Genomic DNA, 17,917 nt, shown 5'->3' with positions numbered 1-17,917 from the left:
TTCATACGCTGGAACTGTGTACGTGTTTAGAATAATCAAACCAATCAATTCGATATACATTTTATGTGTTAATACGTTTGAGGAAAATAATATAGCCTCCTAGAGTAAATGGTCGTTCAGTAGAAACACTCCACTACAGTAGGAGGCGACCGTGCGCCTATTCTGTTGCAAAAACATAAGAAGTTGCAACCTCCTAGCTATTTTTGCAATCCATTAATTAGCATTTTAGTACCTGGAAAATATGTTGTACACATATTCACCACTGTTCAAACGGCATAGCCAGATAGAGAGAATGTGTAAAGTCAACGTGAGGATATAAATTATTGACTCAACACTGTAGACAGCTTAGCCACAATGCTAACTTGGTTGTTGTTGCTAACAGTTGGCTAGCAAAGAGAGCAACAATCTGTGTCAGTGGTGACGACAAAATGAGTAGCTAAAAAGTATATCAAATTTGGCTCTGTTTCATGAGAAAATAACTGGCTAAAGAAAAGTGCACAATGGAAATCCATAGATGCATTGTTAGAGGATGCGCCAATAAATCGGACGCAATTATTCATTACAGTTTACCAGAGGAGCCACAGAGACGTCAACAGTGGCTACAGTTTATTAATGAAAGCAACTCAGGAGAGAACATTCCAGTTGTGTCCCGCTTATGTGGCGACCACTTTACAGAAGAGTGCTTCACAAAACTTGATCTCGGTTTCACCACGAGGTTAATATTAAATCTTGACGCAGTCCCAACGATTTATTTCACTGAAAAAACATCGGCGTATCGGCAACACACAGTGAGTAATTTGCGCAAAGAGGCTAGCCTACAACTTTGTAAATGTGTATGTGTTTTATGAAACGTAGCTAATGTAACATTGGATCGCACCTAAACTATTGTGTAGGCTACTGCATCAAATACAGTATTCTACAGGCTAGTAAGTTAATCAAAGACAATCTACTATAGGCTAGTAAAAATACTATAGGCTAGTAAGCTAATCAAAGACGGTATACTATAGGCTAGTAAGTTAATCAAAGACAGTATACTATAGGCTAGTAAGTTAATCAAAGATAGTATACTATAGGCTAGTAAGTTAATCAAAGATAGTATACTATAGGCTAATAAGTTAATCAAAGATAGTATACTATAGGCTAGTAAGTTAATCAAAGATAGTATACTATAGGCTAATAAGTTAATCAAAGATAGTATACTATAGGCTAGTAAGTTAATCAAAGATAGTATACTATAGGCTAGTAAGTTAATCAAAGATATTTTTTTTTTTTACCGTTATTTTACCAGGTAAGTTGACTGAGAACACGTTCTCATTTGCAGCAACGACCTGGGGAATAGTTACAGGGGAGAGGAGGGGGATGAATGAGCCAATTGTAAACTGGGGATTATTAGGTGACCATGATGGTTTGAGGGCCAGATTGGGAATTTAGCCAGGACACCGGGGTTAACACCCCTACTCTTACGATAAGTGCCATGGGATCTTTAATGACCTCAGAGAGTCAGGACACCCGTTTAACGTCCCATCCGAAAGACGGCACCCTACACAGGGCAGTGTCCCCAATCACTGCCCTGGGGCATTGGGATATTTTTTTTTTTAGACCAGAGGAAAGAGTGCCTCCTACTGGCTCTCCAACACCACTTCCAGCAGCATCTGGTCTCCCATCCAGGGACTGACCAGGACCAACCCTGCTTAGCTTCAGAAGCAAGCCAGCAGTGGTATGCAGGGTGGTATGCTGCTGGCAAGATAGTATACTATAGGCTAGTAAGTTAATCAAAGACAGTATACTATAGGCTAATAAGTTAATCAAAGATAGTATACTATAGGCTAGTAAGTTAATCAAAGATAGTATACTATAGGCTAGTAAGTTAATCAAAGATAGTATATTATAGGCTAGTAAGTTAATCAAAGATAGTATACTATAGGCTAATAAGTTAGATGCACTCTCAAACTTTTGTATAATTTCAGCCAGTCGTTTTTAAAGTGGTCCCCATAAGCCAAAATTGGCCCCCGTTTTAGCATACAACGTCATCCATTTGTGTGATATGTTAAGAATTTTGCAATTTGTATGATATATGATTTTTGCAATTAGTGTGATCTGTTACGAATCCAATTAGGGCAATGTGTTACGAATTTGTTGTGCTTAAGATCCCGGAGTGCATCTTTAATCAAGAGAGTATGCTGAAAAGGTTATAGATCTTTTCCATGTAAAGGGACCCATGAGCACCAACATGTGAAGTTCAAAGGATCATGTCAAATGAAAGCTAAGAGTCTCTATATATTTTTTAATTAAAGGCCCCCACCAGAGGGCAAAGCTGTCACTATTTCCATGTAATTCCAGACCTATAGCGGAAATTGTCTTTTAGGTTCCATCTCCGAAAGAATGACGCATGTAGCCAGCTTGGCTATGGCTGGATCTGGAGCTGGATTTTTCATAAGCATGTAGAGAACTTTGCCACAGATGGATAGGGGAAACCACTATCTTGGACTTTGCCATCTATTGACATCTTCCATAGATTGCCGCCGCGAATTCTCCATAGAAAGAATAAGATGAAGCTCTGGTAATATGGATAGCCTAACTATTGAACGGTTCGGACTAGACACATTTTTCTACATTGTAATGGGCACGGTGCAACCTTTGGTACGCTCGTGAGGCCATGGTTCTCACAGCTAGGGGAAGTGGAATGACAGGCTACAATGACTTTGCTCATGATGTATGCCGCAAATGATATATAACAACACCTTGAGCGCATCGGACACAAAGCATAATCTTTCACGGGTGCCTTTTCATTATTCACTGAACAAAAATAGAAACGCAACATTTGAAGTGTTGGTCCCATGTTTCATGAGCTGAAATAAAAGTTCCCGGAAATGTTCAATACTCACAAAAATTGTATTTATCTCAAATTTTGAGCACAAATTTGCTTACATCCCTGTTAGTGAGCATTTCTCCTTTGCCAAGATAATCCATCCACCTGACCGCTGTGGAATATCAAGAAGCTGATTAAACAGCATGATATTTACACAGGTGCACCTTGTGCTGTGGACATTAAAAGACCACTCAAATTTGCAGTTTTGTCACAGAACACAATGCCACAGATGTCTCAAGTTTTGAGGGGGCGTGCAATTGGTATACTGAGTGCAGGAATGTCCACCAGAGCTGTTGCCAGAGAATGTAATGTTCATTTCTCTACCATAAGCCACCTCCAACATTGTTTTAGAGAATTTGGCAGTACGTCCAACCGGCCTCACAACCGCAGACCATGTGTAACCACTCCAGCCCAGGACCTCCATATCTGGCTTCTTCACCTGCAACATTGTCTGAGACCAGCCACGCGGACAACTGATGAAACTGTTGGTTTGCACAACCAAAGAATTTCTGCACAAACTGTCAAAAAACGTTTTAGGGAAGCTCATCTGCATGCTCATCATCCTCACCAAAGTCTTGACCTGACTGCAGTTCGGCAACGTAACCGACTTCAGTGGGCAAATGCTCACCTTCGATAGCCACTTGCACGCTGGCGAAGTGTGCTCTTCACTGATGAACCCCGGTTTCAACTATACCCGGGCAGATGTCAGACAGCGTGTATGGCGTTGTGTGGGCGATCGGTTTGCTGATGTCAACGTTGTGAACAGAGTGCCCCATGGTGGGGTTATGGTATGGGCAGACATAAGCTATGGACAATGAAATGCCCTACTTTTTTTTTTTTTTTTTTTTTTTACAGGTATCTGTGACAAACAGATGCATATCTGTATTCACAGTCATGTGAAATCCATAGATTAGGGCCTAATGCATTTATTTCAATTGATGGATTTCCTTATAAATCAAATTGTATTGGTCACATACACATATTTGGCAGATGTTATTGTGGTGTAGTGAAATGCTTGTGTTCCTAGCTCCAACAGTACAGTAATATCTAACAATACACACATCTAAAAATAAAATAACTTTAACTCAGTCAAATCTTAAGTCAAATCTTTGAAATTGTTGCATGTTGCATTTATATTTTTGTTCAGTGTAAGATAGACACTTGAATTCTAGCTGCATCAGCCAAAGCAGTGGAGTGTGGCCAAAACCATTCATCTTGGGGGAGCGGGGTTCCAAAATGAAATCATATCGCACGCAATTTGACCATTTACCATATTTTTTTTAGACAGACTAGAGCAAAAATAAGTGAAACTTTAAATTTCCAATTGATTATGATTAGTTGCTGGTGATAAGGTGGGGGTGCAACCTATTTTAATTTGCTCCATGGCTCAGGCAGCCAGTAAAAAGCTGTCGCCAGAGACAGAAGGGGAAAAGAGACGACCCATTGACTTTTTTTTTTCTGGTTCAATGTAAGTCAATGAGCTAAATAGTGTCTGTCTATAGATGGGTTGGTGTCTATAGATGGGTTGGTGTCTATAGATGGGTTGGCTGACAACGTCACCAAAACAATGTGCGCGCTTCCATGGGGCAGAAGTCAGCCTGTTGTTGTGATTCCGGATGGCCAGATTGCTAGCAAGAATGACAAGAAACTGCCATATAAGGAATCATAAGTGGCTCGTTTCAGCTTGTTTCATCTTGTTATTGATACCATGTCTTAATTTGAGGTGTTTTGACTGATTTCATGTCAATGCTAATATGTCTAAAATTCGCTAGCTAGCTAACCAACAACTGTAACAATATATTTAAGAGACAACAAGTGGTCATTGTGCAAAGTTATTTATGTTCTCAATAAATGAGAGACGAAATATAGCTTACATGTTGTCAACAATCGAAGCCAACCTCATCTGTTTTGCCCCATGGTTGTGCGTGCATCGTTTCTGTTGCTAAACAACCAACCTGTCTGACCCGGAACTGACCATTTTCTTCAATGGTAAACGGCCTGAGTGAACTACACTACATGACCGAAAGAATGTCGCTACCTGCTCATCGAACATCTCATTCCAAAATCATGGGCATTAATATGGAGTTGGTCCCCCCTTTGCTGCTATAATAGCCTCCACTCTGTTGGGAAGGCTTTCCACAAGATGTTGGAACATTGCTGCAGGGACTTGCTTCCATTCAACCACAAGAGCATTAGTGAGGTCGGCCACTGATGTTGGGCGATTAGGCCTGGCTCAGTCGGAGTTCCAATTCATCCCAAATGTGTTTGATGGGGTTGAGGTCAGGGCTCTGTGCAGGCCAGTCAAGTTCTTCCACACCGATCTCGACAAACCATTTCTGTATGGACCTCGCTTTGTACATGGGGGCATTTTCATGCTGAAATAGGTAAGGCCCTTCCCCAAACTGTTGCCACAAAGTTGGAAGCACAGAATCGTCTAGAATGTCATTGAATGCAGTAGCGCTAAGATTTCACTTCACTGGAACTAAGGGGCCTAGGCCGAAACATAAAAAACAGCCCCAGACCATTATTCCTCCTCCACCAAACTGTACAGTAGGCACTATGCATTGGGGCAGGTAGCCTTCTCCTGGCATCCACCAAACCCAGATTCATCCGTCGGACTGCCAGATGGTGAAGCGTGATTCATCACGCCAGAGAATGAGTTTCCACTGGTCCAATGGTGGCGAGCTTTACACCACTGCAGCAAATGCTTGGCATTGCGCATGGTGATCTTAGGCTTGTGTGTAGCTGCTCGGTCATGGAAACCCATTTCATGAACCTCCCAACAAACAGTTCTTGTGTTGACGTTGCTTCCAGAGGCAGTTTGGAACTTGGTAGTGTTGCAACCAAGGACAGACGATTTTTACGCGCTTCAGCACTCAGGTACTGTTCTGTAAGCTTGTGTGGCCTACCACTTTGCAGTTGAGCCGTTGTTGCTCCTAGACGTTTCCACTTCACAATAACAGCGCTTACAGTTGACCGGGGCAGCTCTAGCAAGGCAGAAATTTGACAAACTGACTTGTTGGAAAGGTGGCATCCTATGACGGTGCCACGTTGAAAGTATCTGAGCTCTTCAGTAAGGCCATTTTACTGTCAATGTTTGTCTATGGAGATTGCATGGCTCAGTGCTCGATTTTATACACCTGTCAGCAACGGGTGTGGCTGAAATAGGCAAATCAATTCATTTGAATGGGTGTCCACATACTTTTGTGTATATAGTGTATCTTCATTTATAAACTGGGTGGTTCGAGCCTTGAATGCTGATTGGCTGACAGCCTGGTATATCAGACCGTATATCAAGGGTATGACTATGTATTTTAACTGCTCTAATTACATTGGTACCCAGTTTATAATATCAATAAGGCACCTCGGGGGTTTGTGGTACATGGCCAATATACCACGGCTAAGGGCTGTGTCCAGGCACTCCACCTTGCGTTGTGCGTAAGAACAGCCCTTAGCCGTGGTATATTGGCCATATACCACACCTCCTCCTGCATTTAATGCTTAATTATCCATCATCTTTGCTGTAGCCAAAGGTTATCTATTATATTGCCCAGCTCAGTTGCGACTCAAACTTTGCAGGTGTTTCTGATTAATAAACAATGCCATGCTGGTGGGTTGTATCATTCAAATAAGACCCAGCCCTGAAACGAAACCGAGGCAAAAAATAATTTACACATAATTTCATAGGAAAAGACAAGGCATTGGCATGAATTTGCACGAAGCGTGGAGTTCGGGTTTATCACTTCAAGCCCAACTTAAGTTGTTGTGCAGCATCCTGGGTAAGCTCTGGTCACCGTTTGGTGAAGTAGGCTATGATTCAATGATAAATTAACAGGCACCGCATCGATTATATTCAACGCAGGACAAGCTAGATAAACTAATAATATCAGCAACCATGTGTAGTTAACTAGTGATTATGTTAAGATTGATTGTTTTTTATACGTTTAACGCTAGCTAGCACCTTACCGTGACTCCTTGCTGCACTCGCATAACAGGTAGTCAGCCTGCCACGCTGTCTCCTCATGGAGTGCAATGTAATCGGCTGTGATTGGTGTCCAAAAATGCAGATTACCGATTGTTATTAAAAATTGAAATCGGCCCCAATTAATCGGCCATTCCGATTAATCGGTCGACCTCTAGTCCCAAGTGAGAGAGTGTTCAGTGAGGTGGGGATCATTTATGATAAGTGGAGGAGCAGACTGACAGGGGAACATGCAAACAAGCTCTGCTTTCTGCACTACAACCTTAAACTTCTTACCTGGGAATATTGAAGACTCATGTTAAAAGAAACCACCAGCTTTCATATGTTCTCATGTTCTGAGCAAGGAACTTAAACGTTAGCCTTTTTACATGGCACATATTGCACTTTTACTTTCTTCTCCAACACTTTGTTTTTGCATTATTTAAACCAAATTGAACATGTTTCATTATTTATTTGAGGCTAAATTGATTTTATTGATGTATTATATTAAGTTAAAATAAGTGTTCATTCAGTATTGTTGTAATTGTCATTATTACAAATAAATAAATACTTTTTTTTTTTAATCGGCAGATTAATCGGTATCGGCTTTTTATGGTCCTCCAATAATCGGTATCGGCGTTGAAAAATCATAATCGGTCGACCTCTACTTGGGACCGAAGAAGGTGGGGGACAGAAACTTCTTTGCCAGTGGAGCGAGTGATTGAAGTCTGTCCTCATTCTGCTTCCACCACTCCAAAGACAAGGTGCTCTTTCTGTCAATGACAGGCTCTGTGAGGTAACGCTCCAACTCAATTTAAAAACTGCGCTGGACTACAGCCCTGCCCTCTTGGCTTCCAAGGATTCTAGCGTAGAGGCTGTCCATCAGACTGGGTGGCTGATCTACTTGGACTCTTTGCACCTGGATCTGGGTCCTCCTCTTCACTAGTCCATTCTGCTGTGGCTCTGGGATTTGGTTTCCTTAGTAGGTCAGACTCCTCCTTCAGCCACTCTTTTGTATTTCTCTAGTGCTGTCTCTGAGCTGAAGGCCTAGCTCTTGTAACGTGGATCCAGGACAGTTGCCAGCACCAGGCACTTTTGTCTCCTCGGCCTCGGAGCACCGCCTTGTCAGACTGTCCAACATGGTCTTCCGTAAAATGTTGATGCCTTGAGTAGAAGAATCCTCCTGCTGCAGCATAAGCTTCAGCACCGACACACTGGGGATGATGCGTGCTGCTGTAGAGTTGGAGTGGCTCATCTCCAGTGTCACCTCCTCCATAGGTGCCAGAGTCTCAATTAGGTTAGTGACAATGTCCCACTGTGCAGCAGACAAACTGCTGATGTATCTGTATTCACCTGCATACACATTCAGTGTACGCCTCTGTTCAAACATCCTCTGCAACATGTGTAATGTTGAGTTCCAGCGAGTTTGAACTTCTTGGATGATGCTGTGTTTGGGAAGGCCAAACTCTTCCTGAATGGCTCTCAGCCTCTGTTTGGCCAGTAAAGAGTGGTCAAAGTGAGTTGCACAGCATCATCTCTGCTTTTCTCTGCATCTCTGCTTTTCTCTGCCATCTGTAAAATGAATATAATTGTACACACACAGTCACAGCTCTCTGAAGTGACAAGGATACTGAAGTGTCTGCTTAGGAGACACTTACTCTCAACTGTTTGAATAATAAAACTAGAGTTTAAGTTACCTGTGATGAATGTTGAAAACAACAATTGTAAATTCTATATGCAGGAAATCCTATTTTAATAATGGCCATGGTAATAATTGACTACCAAAGTGTGAGTCATAATTCCCATGACACCTTCCAGCAAAATCTGAAAAGCGGTTCCTTCATTAATTTATTTATTCCATAGGCTGTTTTTAGATTCACTTCAAATAAGGTCTGTGTTTCGTTTAGTCTTATAACACCTTGCCAATTTGATAACTGTGTAGATATCCATTCATGTTAGCAGGCAATATTAACTAGGGAAATTGTGTCACTTCTCTTGCGTTCAGTGCAGGTAACTCTGATCAATATTGGCTAAATATAGGCAAAAATATTTTTTTTTTGTAGAGTGGATTTATGAAAATATGTTGACAAACGTTACCTTATTTTAACGAGATTTACATGAGTATCAAAAAGCTGAGGCGGTTTAAGCCTGCATGAAACACAGACCTTATTTGAAGTAGATCAAGACATTCTCTATGGAAGACATGAACGGTAAAATAACAAAGAAACCCCTTTCATGTTCAGCCGCAAGTTATTATAGGAATTATGACCTGTTAACCATTTCTCTCGATACCATTTGTATTTCATTTATCTTTGACTATTGGATGTTCTTATAGGCACTTTAGTATTGCCAGCCTAATCTCTGGGGTTGATAGGCTTGAAGTCATATAAACAGTGCTGTGCTTCAAGCATTGCTAAAAGCTGCTGGCAAATGCAGTAAAGTACTGTTTGAATGAATGCTTACGAGCCTGTTGCTGCCTACCACCGCTCAGACTGCTCTATCAAATATCAAATCATAGACTTAATTATAATATAATAAACACACAGAAATAAGAGCCTTTGGTCATTAATATGGTTAAATCCGGTAACTATCATTGCGAAGCGTTCTGTATTTTATCGAATGGGTGGCAAACCTAAGTCTAAATATTGCTGTTACATTGCACAACCTTCAATGTTATGTCATTATGTAAAATTCTGGCAAATTAATTACGTTCTTTGTTAGGAAGAAATGGTCTTCACACAGTTCTCAACGAGCCAGGCAGCCCAAACTGCTGCATATACCCTGACTCTGCTTGCACTGAACGCAAGAGAAGTGACACAATTTCCCTAGTTAATATTGCCTGCTAACATGAATTTCTTTTAACTAAATATGCAGGTTTAAAAATATATACTTCTTTGTATTGATTTTAAGAAAGACATTGATGTTAATGGTTAGACACATTTGTGCAACGATTGTGCTTTTTCGGGAATGCGCTTATGTTAAATCATCACCCGTTTGGCGAAGTTGAAGTAAGCTGTGATTCGATGATAAATTAACAGGCACCGCATTGATTATATAACGCAGGACAAGCTAGTTAACCTAGTAATATCATCAACCATGTGTAGTTAACTAGTGATTATGTGAAGATTGATTGTTTTTATAAGATAAGTTTAATGCTAGCAACTTACCTTGGCTCCTTGCAGCCACAAGGTCCTTTTGATGCTGCACTCGCATAACAGGTGGTTAGCTTGCCACGCAGTCTCCTCGTGGATTGCAATGTTATCGGCCATAACCGGCGTCCAAAAAGGTCAATTACCGATTTTGTTATGAACTTGAAATCGGCCCTAATTAATCGGCCATCCAGATTAATCGGTCGACCTCTACTTTCTACTGGTGTGGGCTTTAAGGCATATTTACATTTTTCAACCATTTATCATCCCAAATTTTTTTGTATTAAGCAAAGGCTTTGATTTCTGGTCAAACAGATGGAAAAGAGGTCTTAGAAAACATCTGCAAGAAAAAGTCTTAAAAGGTATTAGAAATACATAAAAATACAATAATGTTAACGTAAAGACCGTTGCCAACTAATATTAACACTTGACGAAATGTTGCCTTGTGTAAGTTTAAGAAACATTGCTCTGTGCCTTGAAATTCCATTTTAAAAAATCCACATACTGTATCTTTAAGATATTTTCTAATTTCTCTCCCTCATGAGGGAGGATAGTGAAAGTTCACAGAAGTAACAAGTAAAGGTAGACCTATCAATTAGTTTGTGTTTTTACTGAAATCAATTTTGTTTAGGAATTTTTTTATTGATTAGAACTTGAAAACTGTTACCAAATCAGTAACGGAATTTCAGATAAATCAGTAACGGAATTTCAGCAATTGAATTGGCTACAATGGGAAATCGTAGTAGTCACAAACGACAGTTGGGTTCACAAATTTGGACAGTAGAGTACAGTAAAGAAAAGTAGAGTATTGTACAGTACACAGTAGAGCACACTAAATTTGAGTACACTAATGTACTGTACTCTAGAGTGCTGTACTTTGTCTGTACAAACTTGTGAAACAAACATCTGTGATTGGTTCAGATTTGGTCTGGTCCAGGCAGTTTTTGGAAAATATGGACACACAAAAAAACAGATTTTACCAAAATGATTTTTTACCAAACTTGGCATCTGCACAGTTCTTGTAAAAATCAGTGTACTTCTTTAAAAGTAGTGCTTGTGCATAGTTTTATGATTTGTTAAACTTTTGAAATCAATGGGTTTTTGTGTGGCATACATTTTAAGTGAACAATTAAAGTTTCAGCCCTATAGTAAAGAAGATGGCGGCGCAATGCTTTAAACATTTGCCGCCAATTAAGTAGTTCATGTCTTTCACCTATCCCACTCCACACCACCAACAAAACCATATTTTTTGTTCTTATGGTATTTTTTTGTTCTTAAACTTTATGGCTATCTAAAATGTGTCTTCCAGGCCTAGCCTACAGTTTCTTAAACCAAGTGTAGCCCAAACACTGTAACTTAAATTTAATAACTAAACACTTCTTGTTCATCTCACAGGTGTCCGCTGAGAGTGCAAAGGGGACTGGGGTGTTGGAAGTAAAAAAGACTGGCATCAAGGAGGAGCCAGTGGACAGAGAGGTGGACTCGCAGGTGAATCGCTCAAACAATTCGTTGGGCTCAATCAAGAAGTTGTTTAGTTCAATCAAAGAGGAAAATGTTGGGGAGGACGCAAGCATTGCAGGGAGCTATGACCAGATTAGAGTGGTGAAAATAGGAGACTCACACACAGGAGAAAGGAAGAAAGAGGGAGGAGAGTATGGGATGGAATACTCACACTCTCACCAAGATGAAGGAGAGGAAGGAGGCTGTGATGCCATGGTAACAGAGATTCACAGGGAAGAGAGGATGAAGGGAAAGGGCAGAATGAAAGAATGGATGATGGAGAAAATGAATGTGACGGCGCATGAGGTGGAGGTGTTTGTGATAGAAAACTCAAAACCAGAGGAGGAGGAATGGAGAGAATATGTGTTAGGGGAGGAGGAGGAGGAGGGATGGAGGATAGAGGAGAGGGGAGAGGGCAGGATGGAAGGGATGTGGGTGAAAAAAGGGAGACGGAAAAAGCTCCCGGGGCCGCAGTGGTGGAGATGGGAGCAAGAGAGGAAGAAAACAGAGGAAGATGAGTGGAAGATGATTGCAGAGAGGGCGAGGGAGGAAGAGCGGGAGAGACAGAAAGGTCAGACTGTGGAGGAAGAAGAGAAGAAGCGAAAGAAGAAGAGGGTGGCAGGGTTCCGCTGCCCACAGTGCAGCAACACCTTCCAGTCCCGAAGTGAGTTAATGGAGCACAAGACCGGCTGCTGCAATGATGCAAAATACACCTGCCCAGTGCCACTCTGCCCCAAACACTACACAACTAAGAGGTCCCTGAGGACTCACATCCGCTTCCACCGTGTAAATGATGACAAGAAGAAGAAGAAGGCATTGGAGACTATCCAGAAAGCCCAGGGAGCCCAGGAGCAGAAGATGAAGGCCTATGATGCTTACCTGAAAGCCCAGAAAGCCCAGGAAGCGCGGGAGCAGCAGAAAAAGGCTTATGATGCTTACCTGACAGCCCAGGTGCAGCAGAATCAATACCAACCCAGCCATGAGAAGAAATTCTTCTGCCCACTCTGTAACATATACCACAGAAACCAAACTAGCCTGGACAAGCACTCTCGTTGCCATACCAGTGTTCACAAGTTGACGTTCCGCTGCTCCTTCTGCTCCCTGGAGATCCTGCGAAAGTACACGACGAAAAAGCACTATGACTTGGAACACCCGGGCAGGGTCCCACACTGTGAGGAGTGTGGAAAAACCTTTAACTCGATCGACAGCTTCCTAAAACATCAGGTTAGACACTTGTCCGTGACACCCTACTACTGTTATGAGTGTCGCATCTACCAGCTGACCCAGAGGGGCCTCACTGCCCACCTGAGAAACCACTCTCTCAGACGCAACCAGGAGCAGCTAGACCAGCAGTCTGGGAAACTCAAAAAACCTGATAAAACAATGAATCATAGTACAGCCCCTCTACACAACAACCCTGCCTCTCTACAAGATAACCACGCCCATCTACAAGACATCAAAGAAGAAGAACTTATAACCATAGAAATAGAATCTCAATCTGTGCTTTAACCCCTTTTTGTCCCATAACCATACCCCTCCCTCTGACATGAAAAACTGACCTGGGAACTTTATCAATGATTATTTCTGTACAGGAGAACACTGAGACTGGGATCAAATCCTCTGAATAGATCTAGTACTTGGTTTTTACAGGAGATGAACTGTTTTATCGATACAGACCGAATAGGAGAAATTACAGTAGTAGCAGAATCAACAACCTCTGCATCATCAAAACATTTGCTTTGTGAGAAGGTGTTAAAGTTCACAGTTAGCCATTATGTAAATGCCAGCTGAAAAGTACCAGTGGCCTGGCTTTGGCCCCAGGTGGGAGCAGGCCCGCCGGAGCCAGCCCAGTGAGACACGGGTACCAGCTCACGTAGATGGAAACTGAAAAGACTGAGCCATATGTACAGTATTTGTTTGTCACTGCTACCTTGAAGGCCAGGTGTCTTTAAAATGTTGTAAGCCCTTTATAAGCCCCATAATATCCTATATGATGTGCATTTAGCCTTCTATCCATAATCTGTCATTCATATAGAGAGAATTCAGTTTAATCTTTTGTATTCTATACATTTAGATCTATAGAGTTGTCTTACACAACATTACCTGTAAGTATCTTTACGTAAAATGTGATAGTCACACATTTATAAAATGTAATTTAGTGCTTCTGAGTTAATGTTGGTGTTGAGATTATAGAGTATATTATTAGACCATTCCTGATCCTTTGAGGTTTAATCCATTTTTCCTTCTGGTTCTGCACTTTTCTCTTTATCTGCACTTGTTTATTTCCTACAGTACTCCAGGGTGAGTAGTACAGCACTATGGGTAGGTTTAGTGGGTGCAACATAGCCATAGAAATGTTTTGTATAGAACAAATACTTTGTTAAACATATGGGATGTCTGTCATGTAGAATAGGGTATAGTGTCAACTCTATTACATTTCTATCTGCAACACTCTGAATGTTTCACCTCACTGAATACACCCCATGTATACAGTAGGAACTCTCTGGTCCAATAGGAAGCCAAGTGAACTTTCTCTGGCCAATAGAGATGAACCCGAATGACACTGTAGCCCTGCCCAACAAGGAGCCCTTTGATGTCGACTGGTTCCATTACTGAATGTCTGATGCTTTGTTCTCTACACTATTGACATGCTCTCTGAATAAAAAGCCTTTCTATAGTATTTACTGGTCAGTGAAAAACACAGTCGTGTACTGAAGGCCTGTTTTATTATGTTCAATACAAAGTCCTACTGTGACTCCACTGAGATACAAAACCAGAGAGAGGAGACGGTAGCAGCAGGATGGATGGAAGGACACTGTATCTCCACAGGGACAGAGGAAAGAGACTGGGACACAAAAGGCTGGTTTCCCAGACATATATTGTGCCTAGTCTTGGACAGATTCTCCATTGAAATTGCTTTTAAGTCCAGGAAAAGGTGCAATCTGTGTCAAGGAAACCGTCCCAAAGAGAGAAGCAATGCATCTCATCTACTCTCAAAACAACATACAAACTGCTCAAACACACAACCTTACAGCTAAGCACTTAACAGTCAATCAGAAACTGAAAGACTGTGTGTGTTACAACACATCCAGAAGAGCAGAGGGAGAGAAATCAAATAGGTAGAAGTTCACTACTGATCCAGAATCAGATCATTAGTTCAATAATACCGCTACAAGTCATTGATAGCTACAGTTTTCTTCATTCTATTAGACAGACAGCACTTTAAAGGGATTGACAAGAAGTCAGCATGTGCCAGCAGGCCCAGACAGTAACATACTGGATTACTTCCACAACTGTCATATCATTCCAGACAGTAACATACTGGATTATGTCCCCAACTGTCATATCATTCCAGACAGCAGGTTAAATTCATCAGAAAATATCATGTCCGTTCTATCCACATATTTCTACATCCAAGGGCCTCTCCCACCCCCACCTGTGTGCTTACATGACTTAGTTAATGGATTTCTAAAATGCATTGTATTTAATCTCCTAGAACCCTGAGGTGCTGTACTAGTACATTATTGACAGTTCAGTGCCAGACTCAGTCTCTTCACAGCTTCATCCATTCAAATGCTCCTTGGGACCAGGAAATACAGTGTCCTCTGGGATTATTGGGAAATCAAACCATGACCATGAGGTTAAAGTGCAGACTGTCACCTTATTTTGAGGGTATTTTCATCCCTATCGGGTGAACCGTTTAGAAATTACAGTACTTTTGGTACATAGTACCCCCCCCCCTACACACACACACACATTTTAGGGGACCAAAAGCATTGGGACAAATTCACTTGTGTCTATTAAAGCAGTCAAAGTGTAGTATTTGGTCCCATATTCCTAGCACGCAATGACTACATCAAGCTTGTGACTACACATTTGTTGGATACATTTGTTGTTTGTTTTGGTTGTGTTTCAGATTATTTTGTGCCCAATATAAATTAATGGTAAAGAATGTATTGGGTCATTTTGAAGTCACTTTTATTGTAAATAAGAATAGAACATGCTAACCTCTCACCATTACAATAACAGGGGAGGTTAGCATTTCTATGCATGCTAACCTCCCCTGTTATTGTAATGGTGAGAGGTTAGCATGTCTTGTGGGTATGATATTTGTGCATCTGTGACTTTCTCACTCATCATTACTCACGAGTAATTCCTGATTATCCGTAATCATGGTAGCGTCCACATTAATGTAGAAGTGTTCAGAAACATTCTATTCTTATTTACAATAAAAGTGACTCCAAAATGACACACTACATTCTTTAACATTATTTTCTATTGGGCACAAAATAATCTGAAACACAACCAAAACAAACAGCAAATGGATCCAACAAATTTGTAGAGTCACAACCTTGATGTAGGCGTGCTATGAATATGGGACCAAATACTTAACTTTTGACTACTTAAAAAATACACACAAGTGAATTTGTCTCAATAGAAAAAGGCTATAATTTCTAAACGGTTCACCTGGATAAGGATGAAGATGCTCTCAAATGAAAGCTGACAGTCTTCCCTTTAACCTCAGTCATTGTTTGATTTTAAATCCAAACTTACTGAGTATAGAGCCAATAGAAGACAAAATAATAATTACAGAGGGCACTGTATAAGGCAGCAACATGCACACAGGGCAAGCCACAGACTCGTTGCCCAGCTAACCACCGCTTAACACTGGTCCAGGATAACGTTTACCTTAGTGTCTGTAGAGCTGAGTTGGTGTGGACAGGGTAGGCGGTACCCAGACTGGCCTAACCAAAGCCATGATTGGACCTCATTCCCGTCACTCTGATTGGATGTTGTGGCTGACTGGGAGGAGCTTGTCTCAATATAGAGGGCACGGTCAGTGGAAGTCCCATTTGCTCTCCCTCTGATGACATCACTAGTTTTGTCCCTGTAATGACTCGGTCACTAAAGAGGCTACTTAAGGTTTACACACAGAGCTACAGTTATACAGTTCATCATAAATTGGGTCTTAAATGCATATGCAGGTATCTCTCAAATGTTCCCAGAAGTACATACATACATACATCTATATACAGCACATTCATGTTCCTGACACGTGTCTCTTGAGTATCTAGAGGCAACGCTGATTGTACAAAGCAAAGACTGGAGAGACGATACAATGTTAGTGGTCACCACCAGCTGTGGTCCAACAGAGCTACAGGCTGTAGTTCTATCTCTCTGGCACCAGGGGTGGAAACCACTGGGTTAGTTCCTAACAGAGAAGGGTCAGGGGGGTCCCAGGTGCATCAGAGTTCTGTCCAGGTCACCTGAGGGACCAGGTCTGCCCGTCTGTCTGAACAGACCTCCAGCAAGGTTATAAGTCCGGGGTGAAAGGTTAAAGGTCAGAGGGCAGTGGATGTGAGTTTCTTCATCCCCCTCCGTTGGGCCAGAGTGGAACATCCCACAGGGTCCAGGACAGGTGGAACGTTCCTGTTGAGGGCAGAGTAGGTTGCTGCCATGGCGCCCTGCACAAATCAAATCAAACTTTATTTGAAGTCATTAAAATATTGCAACACACATCACTGTATATGAAAAAGACAAAATATAGTGGGACAGAGTGTGTTACCTTGACCAGGTGTGGAGCATCCTGTCTGGTGAGTGTGAATTTGGGCAGCTGGTCGCGTTGTGTGACCCAGGGATGACGCAACACCTGGCCAGCCGTCAAACGCTGGTGGGGGTCCACGTGTAACATCTTAGACACCAGCTCCTACAGGTCAGAGGTCAAAAACATTTTACAACATTATTATTCCCCATTGAATATCGTGTTTGAATGTTGGTAACATTCCCTTGGCTTCGGTGTGTGTGTACCTTGGCCTCGGCTGAGACAGAATTCCAGTATCCTCCGGTCAGAGAGAACTTCCCGCTACCGATCCGAGCCAGGATCTCCTCTGGAGTGTCCTCTAGACCATTGGCAAATGGAGTGAACCTGGAGAGCAAAGGAAAGGAGAGAAGGGTAAACAATTGCAAATACACAAACAGCCATATTCACACAGATAAAACAGACACAGTCTTACCCTGTCAGCATGGTGTAGAGTAGGACTCCCAGACTCCAGATGTCACAGGCAGCATCATAACCCTGCTTCTTCAACACCTAGAAAACACATACTGTATGATTAGTGGATGAGATGGTACACACACATAGAGAACATCAGAGAGAGTTTGTCACGGTACATACCTCTGGAGCTACAAAGTTAGCTGTGTAGCACGGCGTCATCAGCAGGCCATTCTCAGCTCTCAGCTGCTTGGCAAAACCAAAGTCACAGATCCTGATGGACTCAGCGTTCCCACTCTCATCCACATACAGGATATTACTGGGCTTCAGGTCCCTGTGCACCACCTGGTAAATGATCAACCAATCAGTCAATCCCACCCACGTCGACACATTGAATGAGAACTAGGTATGCTGTAAAAAGAAAGTATTGAGGCTCAGAAATGTAT

General features: G+C 41.8%; 2 protein-coding genes across 6 annotated transcripts in view; one reads left to right on the top strand and one right to left on the bottom strand.

Annotated features, from left to right (window-relative positions):
* Positions 1–130: 130 nt before the first annotated feature.
* LOC139583495 (zinc finger protein 777-like) lies at positions 131–14,159 on the top strand. The gene is made up of 2 exons (XM_071414642.1): positions 131–788; positions 11,375–14,159. The coding sequence occupies exons 1-2, from the start codon at positions 501–503 to the stop codon at positions 12,986–12,988; spliced, it is 1,902 nt and encodes a 633-aa protein (XP_071270743.1). The 5' UTR covers positions 131–500; the 3' UTR covers positions 12,989–14,159.
* A 27-nt stretch (positions 14,160–14,186) lies between these two features.
* LOC139583493 (ribosomal protein S6 kinase alpha-3-like) overlaps positions 14,187–17,917 on the bottom strand; it is a 29,832-nt gene continuing 26,101 nt past the window's right edge. For 3 of the 5 annotated variants that reach the window (XM_071414639.1, XM_071414638.1, XM_071414637.1), the window contains 5 exons: positions 17,655–17,816; positions 17,494–17,570; positions 17,288–17,405; positions 17,046–17,186; positions 14,187–16,963 (listed from right to left, as the gene is read on the bottom strand). In XM_071414639.1, the coding sequence (XP_071270740.1) occupies positions 16,706–16,963; positions 17,046–17,186; positions 17,288–17,405; positions 17,494–17,570; positions 17,655–17,816 (756 nt within the window). In that variant the 3' untranslated portion in view covers positions 14,187–16,705. The remainder of the gene's footprint in view (positions 16,964–17,045; positions 17,187–17,287; positions 17,406–17,493; positions 17,571–17,654; positions 17,817–17,917) is intronic. The other 2 variants (XM_071414641.1, XM_071414640.1) reach the window with 1 other exon arrangement.

Source organism: Salvelinus alpinus, chromosome 8 (assembly GCF_045679555.1).
Source record: "Salvelinus alpinus chromosome 8, SLU_Salpinus.1, whole genome shotgun sequence".
NCBI classification, from domain to species: Eukaryota; Metazoa; Chordata; class Actinopteri; order Salmoniformes; family Salmonidae; genus Salvelinus; species Salvelinus alpinus.
The sequence above is the reverse complement of the archived record's forward strand: the minus strand, read 5'-3'. Positions and strand labels throughout refer to the sequence as shown.

Bases quoted from the DNA above. Each gene is read 5' to 3' on its own strand.
- LOC139583495 (XM_071414642.1), top strand. From the start codon at position 501: ATGGAAATCCATAGATGCATTGTTAGAGGATGCGCCAATAAATCGGAC. The intron at 789-11,374 runs GTGAGTAATTTG...TTCATCTCACAG, and splicing joins CGGCGTATCGGCAACACACA to GTGTCCGCTGAGAGTGCAAA.